Source organism: Pipra filicauda, unplaced genomic scaffold (assembly GCF_003945595.2).
Source record: "Pipra filicauda isolate LSUMZ 115617 unplaced genomic scaffold, ASM394559v2 scaffold149_size4050908_pilon, whole genome shotgun sequence".
NCBI lineage: Eukaryota > Metazoa > Chordata > Aves > Passeriformes > Pipridae > Pipra > Pipra filicauda.
In genome coordinates this window covers 962,286-980,977 of record NW_024103984.1, presented here as the reverse complement: position 1 = coordinate 980,977, position 18,692 = coordinate 962,286, and the positions used below count along the sequence as shown (strand labels likewise).

General features: G+C 43.6%; 2 protein-coding genes across 4 annotated transcripts in view; one reads left to right on the top strand and one right to left on the bottom strand.

The window, feature by feature from the left end:
• Positions 1 to 253: 253 nt before the first annotated feature.
• Positions 254 to 18,183, top strand: LOC113992937 (MOB-like protein phocein). Of its 3 annotated transcripts, XM_039378857.1 has the most exons (9): positions 254 to 504; positions 2,448 to 2,612; positions 11,093 to 11,155; positions 11,616 to 11,716; positions 12,889 to 12,931; positions 13,183 to 13,269; positions 13,914 to 13,993; positions 14,831 to 14,942; positions 15,829 to 18,183. In XM_039378857.1, the coding sequence occupies exons 1-9, from the start codon at positions 502 to 504 to the stop codon at positions 15,958 to 15,960; spliced, it is 786 nt and encodes a 261-aa protein (XP_039234791.1). In that variant the 5' UTR covers positions 254 to 501; the 3' UTR covers positions 15,961 to 18,183. The 3 variants fall into 3 exon arrangements, with proteins under 3 accessions (XP_039234791.1, XP_027586476.1, XP_027586475.1); XM_027730674.2 differs by lacking the exons at positions 254 to 504; positions 2,448 to 2,612 and adding an exon at positions 9,166 to 9,287; XM_027730675.2 differs by lacking the exons at positions 11,093 to 11,155; positions 11,616 to 11,716; positions 12,889 to 12,931; ... (2 more) ...; positions 14,831 to 14,942; positions 15,829 to 18,183 and adding exons at positions 3,684 to 3,773; positions 4,326 to 4,682 and having other exon boundaries at positions 273 to 504.
• Positions 18,107 to 18,692, bottom strand: part of RFTN2 (raftlin family member 2) — a 37,669-nt gene continuing 37,083 nt past the window's right edge. Inside the window, exon 10 of the mRNA XM_027730665.2 lies at positions 18,107 to 18,309. The gene's annotated coding sequence lies outside the window, so the exon portion shown is untranslated. The remainder of the gene's footprint in view (positions 18,310 to 18,692) is intronic.

Here is an 18,692-nt window from a genome sequence, read left to right as displayed (position 1 = left end):
CACCGCCTCGGCCCCGCCCCCCGCCACCGCCAGCCCATGTGCGGCCCCGGCCGCCCGGCCCCGGAACCAGCATGGCCGCCGCGCTCACCCACGGCCCGCCTGCAGCGCTGGGGCGCTGGCCGCCTCTGCGCATGCGCTGCGGGCTGCAGCATGAAGCACTCATGTTCCGGGGCCCGCCGATTCCAGAACGTTCTGGAACGCTCATGCCCGCCGCGGGTCAGAGGTGAACTGACCTCACTTCCGGGTAGGGCCCGGCCCGGGGCGCGGCGGGCGCTGTGCGGCGGGTCCGCAGTGCCGCCGGAGCGCGGCCGCCGCCGGGACCGGGACGTAGCTCCGGTAGTCGAAAACAAATGGTGGCCCTGAAGGCATCCGGGGCCGGCGCGGGGGGAGATGGCCCCGCCGGGGGGGGCGGGGCGCGGGGCGCGCATGCGCAGACCATGACCTTCTTCACGTGTGTGTTGGCGGCAGCGCGGTCAGTGGTGCGGGCAGAGCGGTAGCGCCATGGTGAGTGAGGGAGGGAGGGAGCGGGCAGCGCCGGGGGTGAGTGAGGGAGGGAGCGGGCAGCGCCGCTGCATCTCCTGTCTTGCAGGGCGCGCCCGGCGCCGCGGGCACCGACACGCCGCAGGGCCAGGCGGTGCCCCTGCTCGTCCCCCTGGCGCGGCCAGCTGCCGGGCCCCTGAGTAGCCGCGGCCGCACCGCCGCGCACGGGTGTGCCCGGTCCGAGCCGCGGGCAGCGCCGAGGGCGGGCGGGAGGGAGGGAGTCGAGGAGAGAAGGAACGAGGGAAGGGGAGGTGGCGGGCGGGCAGTGCCGCAAGGTCACGCAGAACGTGCGGCAGAAGCGGCCACACCGTCAGACGCGGGGGCTGCGGCCGGGACGTGTCGGGGGTTCGCAGGGGCCGCCTTTGGGTGCCCAGAAACGCCATCTGAGGGTTCCTCCCGCCGCGATGGTGGGAGCAGCCCGGGGACAGCGGCTCTGCGGGGAGGGCCGTACAGGCCACGGCGTGATCCTGCAGAAACAGAAATGAACCTTCTGTGCTGCACTCCCGGGCGCTCCTGCTGTGTGCTCTCTAACAGTTTTTATAGAGAACTTACACTGAGGAACAACTGGGTAAAGACTGCACTGCCCCTGTTCTTTCAGCGATATTGATTTTTACGATAATAGTGACGTGAAGAATTGCAACTTAGTGTAAAGTGTTCATGGTCGTAAGTCTGGCAGTTTTATTTCTGTGAAACAGCATCTTTGATCCTCTTTTTTAAGAGATGTTCTGTTTTTACAGAATGAAAACTGACACAATTGGCAACCTTTTTGCCTTTTCCCTTTGTTGTCTTTCATCCCTGTGGCAGTGACATCGGTTGGAGGGACACGCGTCTTTCATGCGCTGTCTTTTGTTCGAGCTCTGCCTGTAACTGTTTTCTCCCGCTTGTGTGTGTGTGTGGGTGTGTTGGTGAGTGCCAGCAAAGGGCACACGGATGCCAGGCCCTTGTTTCTAGCTCTTTCGAGTGTGGGCTCCGGGTACCTGTCTAGCGGAGCAGGAGCTCCATGTGACTTGGCAAGTTGCCATATCTATCCATATAAATCAAAGCAAGTTCCTTCTTCCTGACCCCTGCTCCTTGGGATAAATGCATGTGCTTGCATATATCTAGCACGTGGGAATTAAACTGATATTTCTGAAATGCAGACAAGGAGCAGTGAGTAGTTGCAAAAAAACCCCTCAAAACCAAATGCGAGGAAAAACCCCAAAGAACACTCAACAAAAAAACCCCCCTGACTCTGTTTAAGCAGAGGCAGATACAGAAGCAGTTGAGCAGAATTGTGCCTACCTTCCTGTTTCCAGGGGCTTGAACCTAAACTTTCTTGTAAAGTCTATTTGTAGAAGTCAGTACAAGTAACTTGACAAGGCTCAGACTCTGGATTTTCACGTACCGTTATATGAAAGGTTAAGTCTTCAAAGCACCTGAAGAAGACTGACAAGGGGCCACACAGCTGGACTTCTGCTTCTTTACTTTAAGCCACTCCACAAATACAGATGCAACTGTCCCAAGGGGTCCTTAATAATCTTCACATCTGGTTGTGAACTGAATTAATACAGTTCATATAATCAATAGTTGTGCTCACAGCACTATAACAGTTAAGGGTTTGGGGTTCAAAGCCTGCAGAGCTTTCCAGCCAGAGGAGTCTGCTCCATCTGTGGGTGGCTTATTGCCCAGCTGGAGAACATCTTCCTAAGGCTGAACTGTCAGGATTGCCCAGCATCTGCCTGTGCCTTTAGCAATTTCTGATGCAATCAGAGGTAGTATTTGCTTGCTGCTGTTAAATAAATGCCTAGTGGTTTTCTCAAACTACTAATTTATCCCGTAAGAGAAATCACTATGTGTTGGGGTTTTTTTTAAACTTGCATTTTTTTTTCTAATAGTCCTCTTGTTACAATGTACAATTACTTCTCCAGGCGGGAAAAGCATTTAGGAAATTTCTTCCCCTCTTTGATCGCGTACTGGTCGAACGGTGTGCGGCCGAGACAGTAACCAAAGGAGGAATCATGATACCAGAAAAATCTCAAGGAAAGGTGCTGCAAGCAACAGTAGTAGCAGTTGGATCTGGAGCCAGAGGAAAGGTGACTATCCTGAAGCATTCCATTTGGGTAGAATTAGTAATGGGATGGTAGTAGCTGGAATACTGCCATAAGAATGGGGTGGTTATAGTGCAAATGTGATAGCTCACAAAAATGGATGACTGATGGCTGAAGTTGGAAGTACAGATTCAGAAAGGAAGTGGAAATTCTCCTAACTGTCTCTGGCCTGGAATTCCAGCATTCCTTTCATTAGTTGTAAAACTGAGTGGTTTTTTTTTGTGGTCCTGGAAGGACCAGCAGACTTCTTTGTTAAAATTACTACATGCCCAAATTTCTGTAAGTTGAGAAGGGTGGAATCCCAGAATGTGATATCTTGTGCTGTGCAAAATGTTACTGTCCATAAGGATTAGGCTTATTGGACTAAACAAAATTGGGAATCAAAACAAATAAGTGTCATATAAGTTTGTTAATTTTGCACGTTGATTACATATCCAGAAACCATAAAAGAAAACAGTCTTCACAAAAATGCCACTGGCTGTGGGCTTCAGCATCACAAGGGCTTTTTCTCCACCAAGGCAGTGTTGAGTTAGCAGCAACACTGGAAAACAGGTTAAATTTCAACCTGGGCATGTTGACTTGGCCCTTCTTTACCATGAGCCCCTCCATACATTCCCTGCTGGTTTGCATCACTGTCTGATTTTTAAAGCTTTATGTTGTGAAATGGTGATAATATTTGACTAATGTGTTAATGTTTTATTTATAATGCAAAAATTTAATTAAACTTTGTCAGGTGTTTCTAAACAACTGATTTGGCAGAAACTGTGACAAGTTGATCAAAGTAACAAAGATGGGAAGGTGCTTTTAACTGGCACTTGGAGAAATTAGCCTTGGCTATAGGATACAGAAATGGACTTTCTCCCTTGATTTTACAAAGGGTTTCATGGTCCTTTAAGTGAAGTCCTGTTCAGTGTGTCAAATGAAGACCTCACAGTTGTACTTACAGTCAAAACTAAATGCAGAGTTGTTGTGATTTCCTGAACTTTTTTTAATATGTGGATGGATCATTGTAGTTTAGAGGAATTCTAAGGATTTCTTTTTTTTTATCTCCTTCAGAATGGTGAGATTCAGCCAGTGAGTGTAAAAGTTGGTGAAAAGGTTTTGCTACCAGAATATGGTGGTACTAAGATTGTACTAGAAGACAAGGTAGGTTTCCCAATTTCATGAGAGCAAATTAGGCTGGTTCTCCAAATGCCACACTACCTGTGATAAACTTTGTAGTGTTAGCAGCATTCCAGAAATGCAGGGGTTGGCATTCAAATGGGAGCAGGGGGATCCAGCCACCTTCTGGTACCTGTGGTATTTGCTACTTTGGCCCCTGCATAAAAGGAAACCTCTGATCTGATCTTTGCTGGGTGGACAAAATGGTTCCATATGTCAAGCAGATCACAGGGAACCCAAAAAGGCTCTGAAATTCCTGGGGTTATCCTTGCTTTTGACAGGGAAAGCTTGCAGAATTGTTTTCTCACAGTTCTTGTGCTTCCCGCTACTAAAAGTAGTAACTTGGTAGCTCTCCAAAGAGTATCTTATGAACAAAAAGAATGTTTTCCAGACTAGCTCTACATGTTGACTTCTTGGTTAGCTCACTTTTGCTCTTGTACTTCATGACTGTGATAACCCTGACCTCAGAACAAAACAGGCTTTGCAAACCAACAAAAAACCTGCCATGTCAGATACTAATGTTTCTTTTCTTTGCAGGACTACTACTTGTTTAGAGATGGTGACATTCTTGGGAAATACTTGGACTAAACCTGTTGCAGTATCAGTCATCCATTCCACTAAAATGCTGAAATTTTTCTTTCATCATGTAAATAATGTCCTTTATTTTATAATAAGCAGGCATTGAGTCTTTGAAATAACTTGTGATCTCACTGTAAGGATGGAACACAAATAAAAATATGTACAGTCAGAAATCAGTTATCTTGCTTGAGTTCCATTGAACAGTGAAATTTGGATGACCACCAACCAGCCTTAATTATTCCAAACAACACCATTTTATATCCTTATCTCTGTAATGAGGTTGTAAAGGTCTTTACAATAAACTTATAAAACTCTTCTGCTTCTGTCTCAGTTTCTGCTGTTGCTCGGTGAAACTGAGTCTCAATTGTGTAATGAACTAATCTCTCTGAAACATTCAATTGTAATAATATGTTATTTTCCCCAAATGAGTGTAAAAGGGCTATCAGGCAGATGCAGTCATGCTGGGCCTTTCAGGTATCTCCCTTGCACATTGAACTCCTGAGACAGCGTGGAGGGGGTTAACTTCCCTTATCTGAAGACCCTGAAACACTGGAAGGTTAAAGCACACAAAGCACCCTGCCACAACCAGCCTGTCCCATGGAGAATGGAGGAGCTTGGTACTAGTCCTGTCTGTGCTAGAACTGAATCACCCAGTTCATTGATGAAGCAGATAAGAATGGTTATTCTTGCTTATCTCTCAGTGAATTTTGTCAATAGAAAATGACTTCCCCACACCAGTCAGGCAGAATGCTGATCAGTCAGGCTAATGCTGAGCTTCAGTGAAGTTTCTTTACTGATTACTATGCTGTTGCACCCAGATCTCCAGCTTTCCCATGCCTCAGTAGAGACCTGATTTCACAAACTGATTTCCTTTATACTTAACACACCATTCTTAAATAGCAAGGCATTTACTCAAGTAATGCTGAAGTCATCAGATTTGCATATTTCTGGCCACTCTATCTTGCCTTGAAAAAGATTCAAGGTTGTTCGTGCAGGAGTACACAAATCTGCACTTTACACACTGTTCCTAGTGACACTTTGAAAGCTGGTGTGTGCACAGTGACCTGGTGCAGTCTAAGAACACACACTCTGTTAAGATGCTCTTGGTGTAGTCTGAGTGAAGTAAGTCAGTATATGACTTACTGCTGCTGAAACTATTGACTGTAGTTGAACTGAACTTCTTTGCCATTCCATTCAAGCTGATAAATCAACATTGCTAGATACATTATAATCCTTATTCTGGAAGTAACACCATAGAACTGTAATGAAAAATGTTTTTCAGGACTCCATTCAGCAGCTGCACTAGGGAGGGACTTGAGCTCTGACACGCAATCTGTTTTGAACATTTGAATATGTTTGTAGTCTGCAGCAAAGTATTTTCTGCCAACAGAAAATTCCTCCATCAGCTGAACTTGAGCACAGAGGTGAGCTGGAGCCACGTTTTTCCCTAGATTGCAGTGATCCCCCAGCTATCCCACTAGGAGCTGCATTTGACAGTCTTGGCTGCAATGTCTTTTGTTCCCCAAGGCCCTGGGGTGTGCTCCTAGTTGGCTGGTTACCCCTGCCTGCTCTGGAGCTGCAGGCAAACCAGGCACCAGTCCAGTGGTTCAATTTGTGCTGAACTATGTACTGACAGAGGAGGTGCTAAATTAATAAAAATACGTGTTTTAGTATAAAACATGAAATTTGCCCTATTGGCATTTTCCTTCAGTAGTTCCAGCACTGCACAGTCAGAGCTGAAACTTAAGATAACCACAGGACGAGTACCTTGAAAGACAATTGATTGTGTAATGAAACACAAACTCCCTGAGAAGCATTATCTCCCCTAGAGCCAGCAGGCTTTTATCTTCCACGATAAGGGAGGCGGTCTGGTGCAGTTACATACCAAAGAGGGGAAGGTATTTTAGATATTTCCAAACTACTTAGGGAAACTGGAGCCCCATCTCAATGAGAAAAAAATGCAGTAGGAATTAACTCCCAACGGAGAAATGTTTAGGCCTGACATTTCAGCATTTCTTTCCATGATGGCTTTTAGAGACAAATTAGGTAGGATCACTGATGTCTCACCACACAAGCCTGGCTGCCCCCAGCTGTGCCTCCAGCCCATGCTTTCAGCCCCAGCAGATTTTCAGCAGCTTGATACTTATTTAGTATCTTGATGCTTATTTAGTAAAATATCTAGTATGGCTGTATCTACCAGTGTTTACATAACTGATTAAAACCAGAGGTCATACTTAGATGGGAATAAGTAATTTACAGATGTGGGGGAAAAATAGCATTCCTAAGCCTAATCAAATTGAGGACGTGCTTGAACCTCTGCTGGATGGACAGACAGGGAACATTCTATTCTTGCACTTTGAGGCTATCACTGCAAGCAAGGACAAGGCTACTGCTGCATAGCCAAGGTGATTCATCTGCTGTTACTGTCTTTTAGTCCATGACTGCATGCCAAATTCTATATCCCTCAGGTTCTACAGAGGAGGACAGAATCAATCACAAATCCTCTTTATCTGCTGTGTTGTTCCTGTAGGAATTTAGGCTTCTTTATTCCACTGTTTTCTAGATTATTTCAGAACTTCAATTTTAGCATAAATGTTGCATGTTGCCCTACCTGCCTTTTTGGGGGGTTACAGTCCTTTTCCACCTTTCTTCAGTCTATCTGAATCATAAAGAAACAAGATGGATTCCCCCTCCTTTTGTGACTTTCCTGTCTTAACATTTCAGAACAGTTTCCATGAGCAGCGGCTTTACTATTTTCAGAAAGCTTTTATCATCCTGGTTATGTTATCCTGCCATGGTAAAACAAGGATGAAACATTTACATGCCAACAGAGAAGAAAGGAAGGCCAGGGCTCCAACAACACATGAAGGGTTAGTGAGATTTTGGCCAAATATTCAATTTTTCATTCTTGAAAGCCATGAGGCAATGAGGACCAGCTGAATCAAAACCCCCAAATTAATGTTGATCAGATTTTGTTTAAAAGCAACTTGAAATCCAATAAAATAATGAGCAGCTTTCAGGAACACAGGGTTAATTATCAAGAGGCAACATGAGATACCCTACAGACTTCAACATCTTAATAAACAGGGCAGATTTCTTTCCTCTTTTCTACAAAACCCTGAGCCAGTTCCAGATTAAACAGATACATATTTCTCTCTGAGAGGTATTTCTTCACAGTCAGATTTATTTCCATTTTAAAAGCAAGATGGCCATGAAATAAAAGTCAGAGACAAATGGAAATGTCAAATCCCCAACTCTCCTGTGCTAGAGATACCAGTTAAACCTTGAATATGATGAAAGGAAAAGAAAAAGAAAACAAACAAAAAATAACCCAAACAAGCTGCTGAATTTTGAAGGACTTAGCTGGAAGTGCTTTTATTTTGAGACTAATTGTAATATCAATCTCATAAAAAATTAATGTCAGAATACAGCTGATCTCATGAGGCGAGAGGACATTTATACCCTTCATTCTAATACACCAGTTTCCCTGAACATTTTTAACCTTTTGATGGTTCCTTACACAAGCTGAGTTTCGCCACACGACCCCAGCAGCTAACTAACATCTCTGGGGCAGCACTGCCGACCAGCAGTAAAAAAGTAACTAATGCAAACTGAACTCGGGCACCTGAAGTCAGGAGCCAGCCCTGTGTTACAGTGTAACGTGAGGGTCAGTGTAACGTGTGGGTTAGCTGGGCCAGGCCGTGACCCCGGCACCCATTTCTCCTCGCTCCCACATTGCCCAGCTCTCAGCTCTTCCCTGGCCTCCAGAACACCGCAGGGTCCTGCCCATGGCATTGCCCGAGCAAAGCCAGGGTTCAAAGTGCACTTCTCTTTCTCATGGGAAAGCCTATTTAGACATTTTCCAATGTTTTCAATCTAGAAATGTTTCACAAACTTAACTGTCTATGGGGAAGCATGTGTTATTTAGAGCAAATTAACTGAGTGGGGGGGGGAACTACACACAGCATTCATCCTGTGCGGTGGTGGAAGCAGGGGCAGCACCAGGTACAATCCTTCTCCACTTCTTAGGACACAACACACACCTGCAACCACTTATTCACTGTTTGGAGAAGGGAGGTGTCTCACCTGTGCCTTGCTGCTTCACAGCCTCTCAGACTGAACCAATTCACCTTCCCTTACTCTGTACTCCCTTCTGCCATCTATTCCCTAGAAACGGGGAAGCTTCCACAATATTTTCTTCCTGCTAATCCTGCGGAAATAACATGAGCCGCTCTGGTCTTCCAAAATGTTTACTTGCTTGTTCTTCGCTTAACAACTGTATATTTCGAATATAGGAGCTGGAATGTTTTTAAAATTCACACCGTTTTTTTCATACAGAACTCCACGGACTGTGCGGAGACAAGACAGGACTGACTGACCTTGCGGGGGCACCCGCACAGCCAGGGCTGCCGGGGGGGTGCTGATGAAACAGGGTGAAATCCGCAGGGTGGATTTCCTCAGCAACCACTCCGCTCCACAAACCCGGCAGCTCGTTCGCCGCTGCAGCCGCCGGAGCCGTGCCCCCCTCCCGGCCGTGCGTGTGTGCGGGGTGTCGCTGCTGCCCCTCAGGAGGACAAAGCTCTGCCCTGGAAAAAGGGGACCTGCGGCTGCCCACACGGCGCTGCCCCACAGGGAAGGGGATCGGCGGGGGCGGGAATGTTGAGGGGGCGGGAATGTTGAGGGGGCGGGAATGTTGAGGGGGCGGGAATGTTGAGGGGGCGGGAATGTTGAGGGGGCTGGCGCTGGGGCCGAGGCCGCCCCTCAGGGCCGCCCCGCCCGCTCTCGCGAGAAGCCGTTCCCGCCCCCCCGCGCGGCCCCGGGCACATCCGGGCCCCGCGGCACATCCGGGCCGCGCTCGCCATGGTCATGGCGGAGGGCACGGCCGTGCTGCGGCGGAACCGCCCGGGCACCAAGGCGCAGGTGAGCCCCCGCCGCTGCCCCGCGGCCCCCGGGCGGGCACGGGCAGCGCCGCTGTCGAGGCGCCGGCGCCCGGCGGGCGGTGTCGCGGGCCACACCGGGCCTGCCGGGACTGGGGCGGGCGGCGGCGGCCCCGCTGCGGGGATCGCTTTGTTGCCGCCGGGGGGGAGCGGAGCGAGGTCGGCGGCGGCTCCTTCCCCGCGGACCCGGCGGGTCGGCGCCGCCCCCCGGGGCTGCCGGGCTCGGGGCGGGGGCTCGGGCCGCGTTCGGCCTGATGGGTGAGGGACCGGGCGGGCGCCTCGGCGGGCCGGGCGCGCTGTGACAGCCGGGCCCGGGCGCTGCTCCCCGGGCCCTGCGGGCGGGGCGGCTCCCGGCGCTGGCAGGCACTGCCGGTGTTGTTAGTGAAACACGGAACGCACGGCCCGACAGGGAGCCCACCCACCGTGTGCCGCACCTGGCGGCCCATCCCACAGGGGAGTCATCCTGCCCTTACGTAACTGCGCTCCCGGCACAGGGAGCCGCTGGTGTCACATCGCCTCTCTTCATCGAAACTAAACTCGTGTGTTTCTGGGGTCTCGAGGTCAGCTGGAAAAGGCACGTCTCGCTTCAGAGATGTGGTCTGTGAGGTCTCGATGTGAGACTTTTACTCTACTTTTGGAAGGAGAGCTCACGGTCAGAACGGAGAGTGTGTGACACAAGGTGTTTCCTCCTTTTATCATGACGTATCGAAGTAAAACTATTACACAACCATGTAAATCAGTTCATTCTATAGGTGTTTACTCTGTGAATGAGATGGAATGTTGTGTGCCTTTCATAACTTTTGGGTTATCCTGAAAAACAGTAAGCTGGACAGGGACCTAGATTTTGTCAAATATTATGAAATTCATGTAGGTTGAAGAGTTTTGTGTATAGTGATGATTAATTTTTTTAGAGACATGATTTTTTTTTTTTTTTGATTACACTGGTATAGTTATTAATTGTGTGAATACAATTAGTTGATGATATTTCAGCCGTGGGTGTTCCCTGTAAGTATTTTCTCCAGAGGTGACTTATTCTCTCAGGAGCAGATTGCTGAGCTTTGCAGCTGGGACATTTTCACTGAGTCACTGAACCTACTGGGATGGCCAGGGCACGCTGATGTGCAGGATCTCTGGATGGTATGAGGGAGTAGCACTACATTTTAGATACAGAAAACGCAGAGTGAGAAAACGCCTGTGTGGGATGGTCGTAGGAGCAGCAGATGGGAATTGCTGCAGAACGCTGAGGTGAAACTTGAGGAGGGTTTTGTCACTAGCAGGGCTGGCGACCATCCAGGTACTGACCTAGGGACTGTGGTACCACGTTAGGCCAATGTGGCATTGCAGCTCAGTTCAGAGATGTTCTCAGTGCTGTGTCATTGCTGGGATTTTTAGTTTTATAACCATTGTACAGTGCTGCTCTCTACAGACCTCTTTTCTTCCCCGTTCCTACCTGGGGAAATGGGCACTCTGTGCAGTGTTTAATGTTAGAAATCCAGGCTCAGTGGGTGTTACAGCAAGGCGTGGAGAAGTGGTGATGTTCACACGCCGAGTCACGCAGAACTTTCATTTCAAGATGTTCTACTATTGCAACGAGAGGAGTGTGAGTCCCGTCTCACCCTGTTTCTGCCAGGACTGTGTGCCAGGACCTGCTTCTGTTAAGATGGAGCTTCCTGGAATTGTATAAACTCCATCTATTTTCCGGCATGGTCAAGCTTATTGTAGGCTGTGCATTTTTATTCCTCCCCCTCTAGGTTTGTTAAATTGCTTTAAACTTTTTTTTTTTAACAGGATTTCTATAACTGGCCTGATGAATCCTTTGAAGAAATGGATAGTACATTAGCTGTTCAGCAGGTATTCTTACTTACATGAAATGTTGTTAATGACATCATCCTATTTATCTGCTTCGGATGTTGCTGCACAGCAGTGAATTTCACAAGCAGCAATTTATATTAAAAAACTGTAACTGTGTTAGTAGAAATAACTGGAATTCCCATGTCTGGTTTAAACAAATCAGATTTAAGAAAACAGTGGGGGTTCCTATGAGGTTTGGGGGTTTTTTTTGACATACATGTTGTAAATAAGCTTTAAAATTTACCCATTCTTTTACATTTTCTAATTGAAGAAAAGCCTCTTTCAGATCTGGCATTTTTTATACCCATTTTCTTACCCTGCCCATCTACTCTTTAACTTTTTAGTCTGTCAATCACTTCTTAAAGAGAAAAACTAAGTCCCTCAAAGATGTAATGCCCTAGATATCCCTTCTTACTATAATTACAACAAGCTCTAGATTTCTTCCCCCTCCCTCTCCTAGTATATTCAACAAAACATAAGGGCAGACTGTTCCAACATTGATAAGATCCTCGAACCTCCTGAAGGCCAGGATGAAGGTGTATGGAAGTATGAACATTTAAGGTAAGAATCCATCTTTTGTCAACGTTGTGTCTTGGTTCTGAGTTTTGTTCCCGATAGTGGTAGTGAGTCTATTGGAATGTGACAGATCAAAAGTAACCTGATTTTTCTGCTATGGAGTATGGGTATTATTTTCTGGATTCCCTGTTCTTTCCGAAGATTTATAATGCATTCTGATCTAGTGCTTTTGATGTTTTATAAGACAATGTTAAGTCACTTCAAAAGTTGTATTAGCATGTCTTGAATATGAAAATATAGTCATGAATTTCCATAGCACCTTCTCAGTGTCATCAGTTCTTCATCTCTGCTAATTGGGAATGTGATTTCCACATGCTCTCAGTGTTTTTTTCTGAAACTTGCAGGAAAATAGGCTTTAGCTGGGAAAGGAGGAGTACCTGTGTCCTGATTTTTATGTTTCTCATAAGTGTATCTTCTGAGTTTATCAAATACACTTTCAAGAATGAGAACAGTTCCAAGCTCCTCCTAGATTTATACACCTTGACTTTTTGCCTCTTGTTTTCTTTTTCTCTTCTCTGGTCTGGAATAGTTCTAATAGATACAGTAGTGTACATACACAATTGCAAAAGACACATTTTAAGGATTTCCCCTGTCCTTTCACATACACCAAAAAGCTTGGTAGATTCATAGAAGTGACCTGTCACTAAATACTTGTCAGTTTTGGAAAATTTATTCAGATTTTCTTGTAGGACGGAGGGGGAAATTCTCATAAGTTAAAGAATGCACTTCCAGATTCATTCCAGTGAAAACAGTATTTTCAGAAGTCCCATTCTGATAATGATCTGTGGTAGGACTTTAGCCACTTCAATTATTACAAGTACATCTCAGAAGGATGGAATGATCCAGCTGTATGAGTTTAAAACTTTCACTCTTAAGAAATTAATTTTATTGAAGTGTCTTTTTTTTTTTTAGTCTGTATTTGTGAAATAGCACTTGCTTTCATAACAAAGCTGGTATCTTAAACACTCACTAAATTATTTATTAAGCTCAGCCTGTACTGTCAGTTAAGAATTAAAATAGAATTGTTTAGCTGAATTAAAAAAAAAGCATCTACTGGTGTTAAGAAGATCAGAATGTAGACCCTGTTTTTTATGAGATATTTCCAGTGAATAAACAAATAGTTGATTTTTATGCTGCTGTGTTCAAATTTTTTTTAGACAATTCTGCCTTGAGCTCAATGGATTAGCTGTCAAGCTTCAGGTAATTCTTCTCTTGAGACTTTTGTATTGTATGGGGGGAGACTTTTTGTATTGTGTAGATGCAGAGTTTGCAGAGCTTTCCTCTTAATTTGTACACGCAGACCTAACCAGTGGTTTGAGGTAAGAGTTTTGTAGGGTTTTATTCTGGCAAATAACCCTTTTTTGTGGGGGACAGGGCAAGGAAGTGATTTGAAAAGATGAGCTCATTTTTGCTGCTGGGTTGTTTTCTTAACTGAACAATTGTTTTAACAGAGTGAATGTCACCCTGACACATGTACTCAGATGACAGCAACTGAACAGTGGATTTTTCTTTGTGCAGCTCATAAAACTCCCAAAGAGGTATGAATGTATTTTGGAAAACTAAATCATCTGAGAAGTCTTTTCCTGAAACTGGTGAACAGCAACATGGACAGACGTTCCTGCTCTCAGCCTGTCTCAGTCCGTCTTTACTTTCTTCCTTCTCCTGTACTTGACTGCAGAGCCAGGGCTTGGCTTGTTATACACGTAGTTACGCTCATGATTCTAGTTTTCTTTGCCAAGGGAAAAAGCATGGATAGATTTAGGTGCAGGTTTGGGTTGAGAGCCTGTAAAGAGTGAGTCTGGCAACTTGACTATGTGGGAAACAAATGAACTGTGAGGTAACCATCATCTTTCCTTTCAGTGCACTTCCAGCATGTATTCTTATTATACACCTTTACTTACAGAGATGCATAAAATTCACTTACTCATGTGCATAATTACATTTCCATAGTAAATTTTTTTCTTGAAATAATTTACACGGGTTGTGAAACAGAGGAAAGAAATGGCTCACTTAAGGAGGAAATGTAGTTATACCTTCAGAAGCAATGTGAAACTTCTGGGAATAAAAATGACCAGTGAATTTAAAAGCATCAGGAGACATAACTAAAATGCTTCTTTTTAAACCAGTTCTATGACAAGAGCATGTGCTCATACTTGTGCTCACTCACTGTCTGTTTCTGTAGTGTCCTGCTATAGACTACACCAGGCACACACTTGATGGAGCTGCATGTCTTCTGAATAGCAATAAATATTTCCCCAGCAGGTAAAAACACTTTCTCTTGGGAGGAGGGAGGGAGGAGGTGGCACCTGACACTCAAAAAACACATGGAAAGGCGTAATTCATTTTTCATGGACTACTGGTGGAACTATCAGAAGTCCTGCATCTGTCACAAGTTGGTAGGCCTATTGCCACTTTTAAGCCAAGGAATAATTGCTTATTTAAATAGTTTGCCATTTACTGGACCTGACAGATGCTTTTTAGGTGGAAACTGTTTTACTAATACCTGTTAGTGTTATGGGGCTTCTATGGGAGTAGTGCCCAGCTAAATAACAGGCTCGCCTTTAGAGAGATGCTGCAGCTCTAAGGACTTAAAACAGTAGGACAGGAAAGCTTCCAGAGGCCAACACCAGTGTACTGTGGGACAGAGCAACCACACAAGACACAGACTGAGTGTACTGAATGGGCAGCTCACATCACAGAAACCTCCCTAGAGAAGTCAAGATTACGCTGCTTTAGGAATCCAGTATTGACAAGGAGGTACAACTGGAAGTCTTTTTTTTCTTTGCCCATCAATGCTGGAAACCAGAAATCCAGCCTTCACTGGAATAAGTGATGATGATTAACTACATGCAAAACTGTTTTTGTAGTCAGAGTACAATCTGTAATTTGTAAAAACTTAAAATTTGTAAGTGTGGAGCTTTCACCAACAATTTTACTTTGCTTCCAAAAATAAGCAATTGCAGACACAGATATCTGCAATACTTAAGTCTAAATTCCACATGCAATATGCATACAGTATAGTTTCAACAATCAGAATTCATGTCAGTGTGTATCTCACTCATTAGATCTGTTATGTAACCTTTCTCCTGGTGCTTACAGGGTTAGCATAAAGGAATCCTCTGTAGCCAAATTAGGATCAGTGTGCCGAAGGATTTACAGAATATTTTCACACGCTTATTTTCATCACCGGCAGATATTTGATGAATATGAAGTAAGTAGTTTCAAATTACATCGTGAAAGCAGGGCATTTACTGAACTTACAGCTGTGATATAATTGTATAAGACATCTTAGTCCTACTAGAAGATCTGTATTCAAGTGAAGGATTGATTATAGTAGATTCCAGTTTTACAATAACTGAAAAGCTGTTATATGTTCACATAAAAATTCATTTATATTATTAGCTACCTGATTATGGTTTCCCTTCATTTTGGGATAAAAGGTCAAAATTTGAGGGTTTTTGTACAAAGAACTCAAATTCATCTTGTTTTCAAGATTCTGAATGTATTCAAGCACTTGATGTAGTTAGTACTGCTAATATGTATTATATATATAGATAGATATCCTGTACAAGTTAAGGAATTTTAATTGTAAAACTAGAGAAAAGGAGTGACTGGTGGCAGCTTGTGCACCTCCAGTAACCTTTTTTTGTTTGTTTTTGCTATGGGAAAGTAGAAATTAATAGATAAAAAGGAGATAAGGAGTGTAGCTGGATATAAAAGGAAGCCTTTGCCAAATCCCTCTTAAAGTTGCTGGAACAGCTGTGGAATGGCTGTGCTCTGTTTTGTTTGCAGTAGTACATGCAGGAGGAATTGCAGAACTATATTGACATTTAAATATATTCTTGTCTAAGTGCTGTTAAATTGAGCTGTGACTTAAACTTCAGTAGGTTTTTTATTAATTGCAGTAACTAAGCAAACAGTAAAGATACAAAGAAGCAGTTAAAAATGTACTATTTAAGCATGACTATTTCTTTGTAAGACTTGTAAATCTAATGCGACAATTACATATAAGCAGGGGTGGTTTTTTTATGTTCTTCCTAATTGTTTAAAATAATCCTTCTGTACATACTGTTTTTTCCCCTGTTTTTCATCTCCAGAATGAAACTTTCTTGTGTCACCGGTTCACTAAGTTTGTGATGAAGTATAATCTGATGTCCAAGGATAACCTGATTGTACCGATTTTGGAAGAAGAAGTGCAAAATTCAGTGTCAGGGGAAAGTGAGGCATGATGGGACCAGCAGTACAGGAGCCTGTACTGAATAAAAACAAAACATTAATGACGTACTGTATATATCATTTTAGACACTTCAATCACGTATCTTCATAGCTTTGTTTAGTACACTTTTTGTATGCTGTGTGCATTGCCTTTTAATATGGGAAATACTTTTAAGTTATTCATGAGCTGTATATTCATCAATGTGGCACTCATGGTTTTTAAATAAAAGTAGTAGTATCTGTTTATAATGCCTGTTAATAAAAGAATTTACAGTTCTCTAAAACTGCTGCTAAACAATCATTGAATCACAATCCTGAAGAGGTGTCTGATTGGGTGGGGAAGACAGTGAGATGAAGATTTCACACCAAGCCATTTTGTAATGCAGTACCTATATTAAGTCTTAGTTCAAAGATTATCACCTTAAATATATAATTCTGCAAGGGTCTCCTTGCAATGTAGCTTACTCCTAATTTACCTTTTATTTTTTTAAGATGGCTTTGTAGATTTACTTCTGGATGTGCATATTGCTGTATGCGTATATCCAAATGCTAACAGGATCTATAGTATTAACCCAAAGGACAATTTCACTATGCTATTGAACATATATATTCTTGATATATATCTAACACACTTTCTGGACTTGTTTTTTTGTTAACAGTGGAGGTTTGTGTACAGCAGGGGCCAGGTGCTGTCCTGTTAAGGCAGACTTGACTTCTCCAGTGCACAGCCTCTCTAAAGAATACCTGTGCGTATTGGTGGCAACTGCTTACAGATTATACCTCAACTACTCATGTTACACTACATAACACACTAGCATGGTCTCTGCTTGTACTCCTAGAACAAACATTAAGTACCTGAAATAATGAATGCCATTCTTTGCAAGAGCTAATCATGTTTTCAACATACATTTGTTTCTCTTCATTCCACCTGAATTATACTGACAGAAAGATTTGGATTTATGCTTCTGTTCCCTATTAGATGTTTATTTGAAGCTGTGTTTGCAGATTTGCAATAACTGACAATTTCCATGAGTGCTGCTTAATTGTGTTATGTCTAGAATGATAGAACTAAATGTTTTAGAGATGCATATAACAGAAATACTGCTAAGTGTACATGAATGCAGGGTCTAAAAGCAGTAGCAGTGTTCCTATATTAAATGAATTTTGCATAGCTGTTTAAGAAGTTAGCTGGTTGTTTCTCTCTGAGGTTGCCAGGAGCCCTCTTTATTTCTTTCAGCAGGTCAGAATGGGCTAGCTCAGCTGGTTTCAATAATTTACACTTTGTTTTCTACATTATATTTACATGGAAAGAAGGGAGTCCACCTATTTTTATTGTCTTTTTTCATAATATACTAAACATGCCTTAAATTCTATGTTTCTTTATATGAATCAAGCACACCTCAAGCAACTGTATCACCTGGATGTAAAGGGAATTTAAACAATGAGAAAATAGACTAAGCTTAAGTACTTCAACAGCTGTATTCTTCAGCAGCTCCTTTTGTCTCATGTTTATCATTGTAATTGCAGGGTAATTGCATGAGATGTTGTCTGAGTGAAAGTAGCTTTAGTTGCTGTCTATACACTTAGCTGGAACTGGCCTTGTATAGACGGGGTTAACCTGATTTTGACAGATACCTTGAAGTTTGTACTGCAGGAAGGAGAAGTGCATTCTGGAGGTAGCAAAATGTATTTAGCTTTGTTACAGCCTGCTCTAGGACCATCCATGGTGTGGTTCCTCTGTCCACTCACTCCGCACGTGTATAGCGGCTACAGTGACTGAGACAGGCAAAAACAGGTAACTGGTGTTGCTAATTACATTTCCTCTGCAAAATTGAAGAAAATGATGTGGTGCTCAGGACTGCATTAAAATTTTAAACCTCTTCCTCTTACGCTTTAAGAGTTTCACTTCAAAATAAGACTCGGGAAGTTTTAATCCTGTTTATTCTCATTCAGATTTGCACTGTAAAGTTGACTTGCTATACTAAGTTGATTTTATATATAAGGCCTAAGTGAGACACTGCTTGTATTTTCCCTTGCTATTGTTTACATGAGTACTGTGTACACACATGTGCCTGGATGGTACCATAAAACTTCAGTTAGCCTAAGCAAACCATTGATTTGTCTAATAAATATTAACACATTTAATTTAGACTCTACATAATAGGGAAACTGAGACTGTCTTTGAATTATATTGTAAAAAAAAAGGATGAAATTAAACTGTTTCTTTATCCATACTACGATATTTTGGCAAGTTATTCTCACTTTTCATGTCGTCCAAGAATGCAGCAACCACGTGCTTCCAAGAGAACCTTCAGTGCTCTCCCCTCTGCTACAAGGTGTGCTGAAGTCAAGTTGTATGTTTTCTTTCAAAAGTAGAGAAATGCAATACTCATTAGCAACTTAAAAGTCAGCCCTCAAATTTATACACCTCTCAAAACATAAAACAGTGGTCGTACAGTAAAAGTGTCAGATCTAGAAGAGGGGCTTCCAGATACAAAGTAAGCACATTATGACAGCAAGTCACAAATGCAAAAGCAAGTGTAAGCAAAAACTTCCAAATTATTTTTTCCTTCATCACTGAGGTTTTTCCTGATTTTTGGCTTAGCGTATCTTGCAGCACATCAGCCATGGTGATTTTGCTACTTTCCTCTTAAGATTATAATTCTCTCACATGTCAAAGTTCATCTGCTTAAACAGATCAGAACAGGTCATCAGACCAGTTCCTCTAAACCACTTTGTCTCTTCA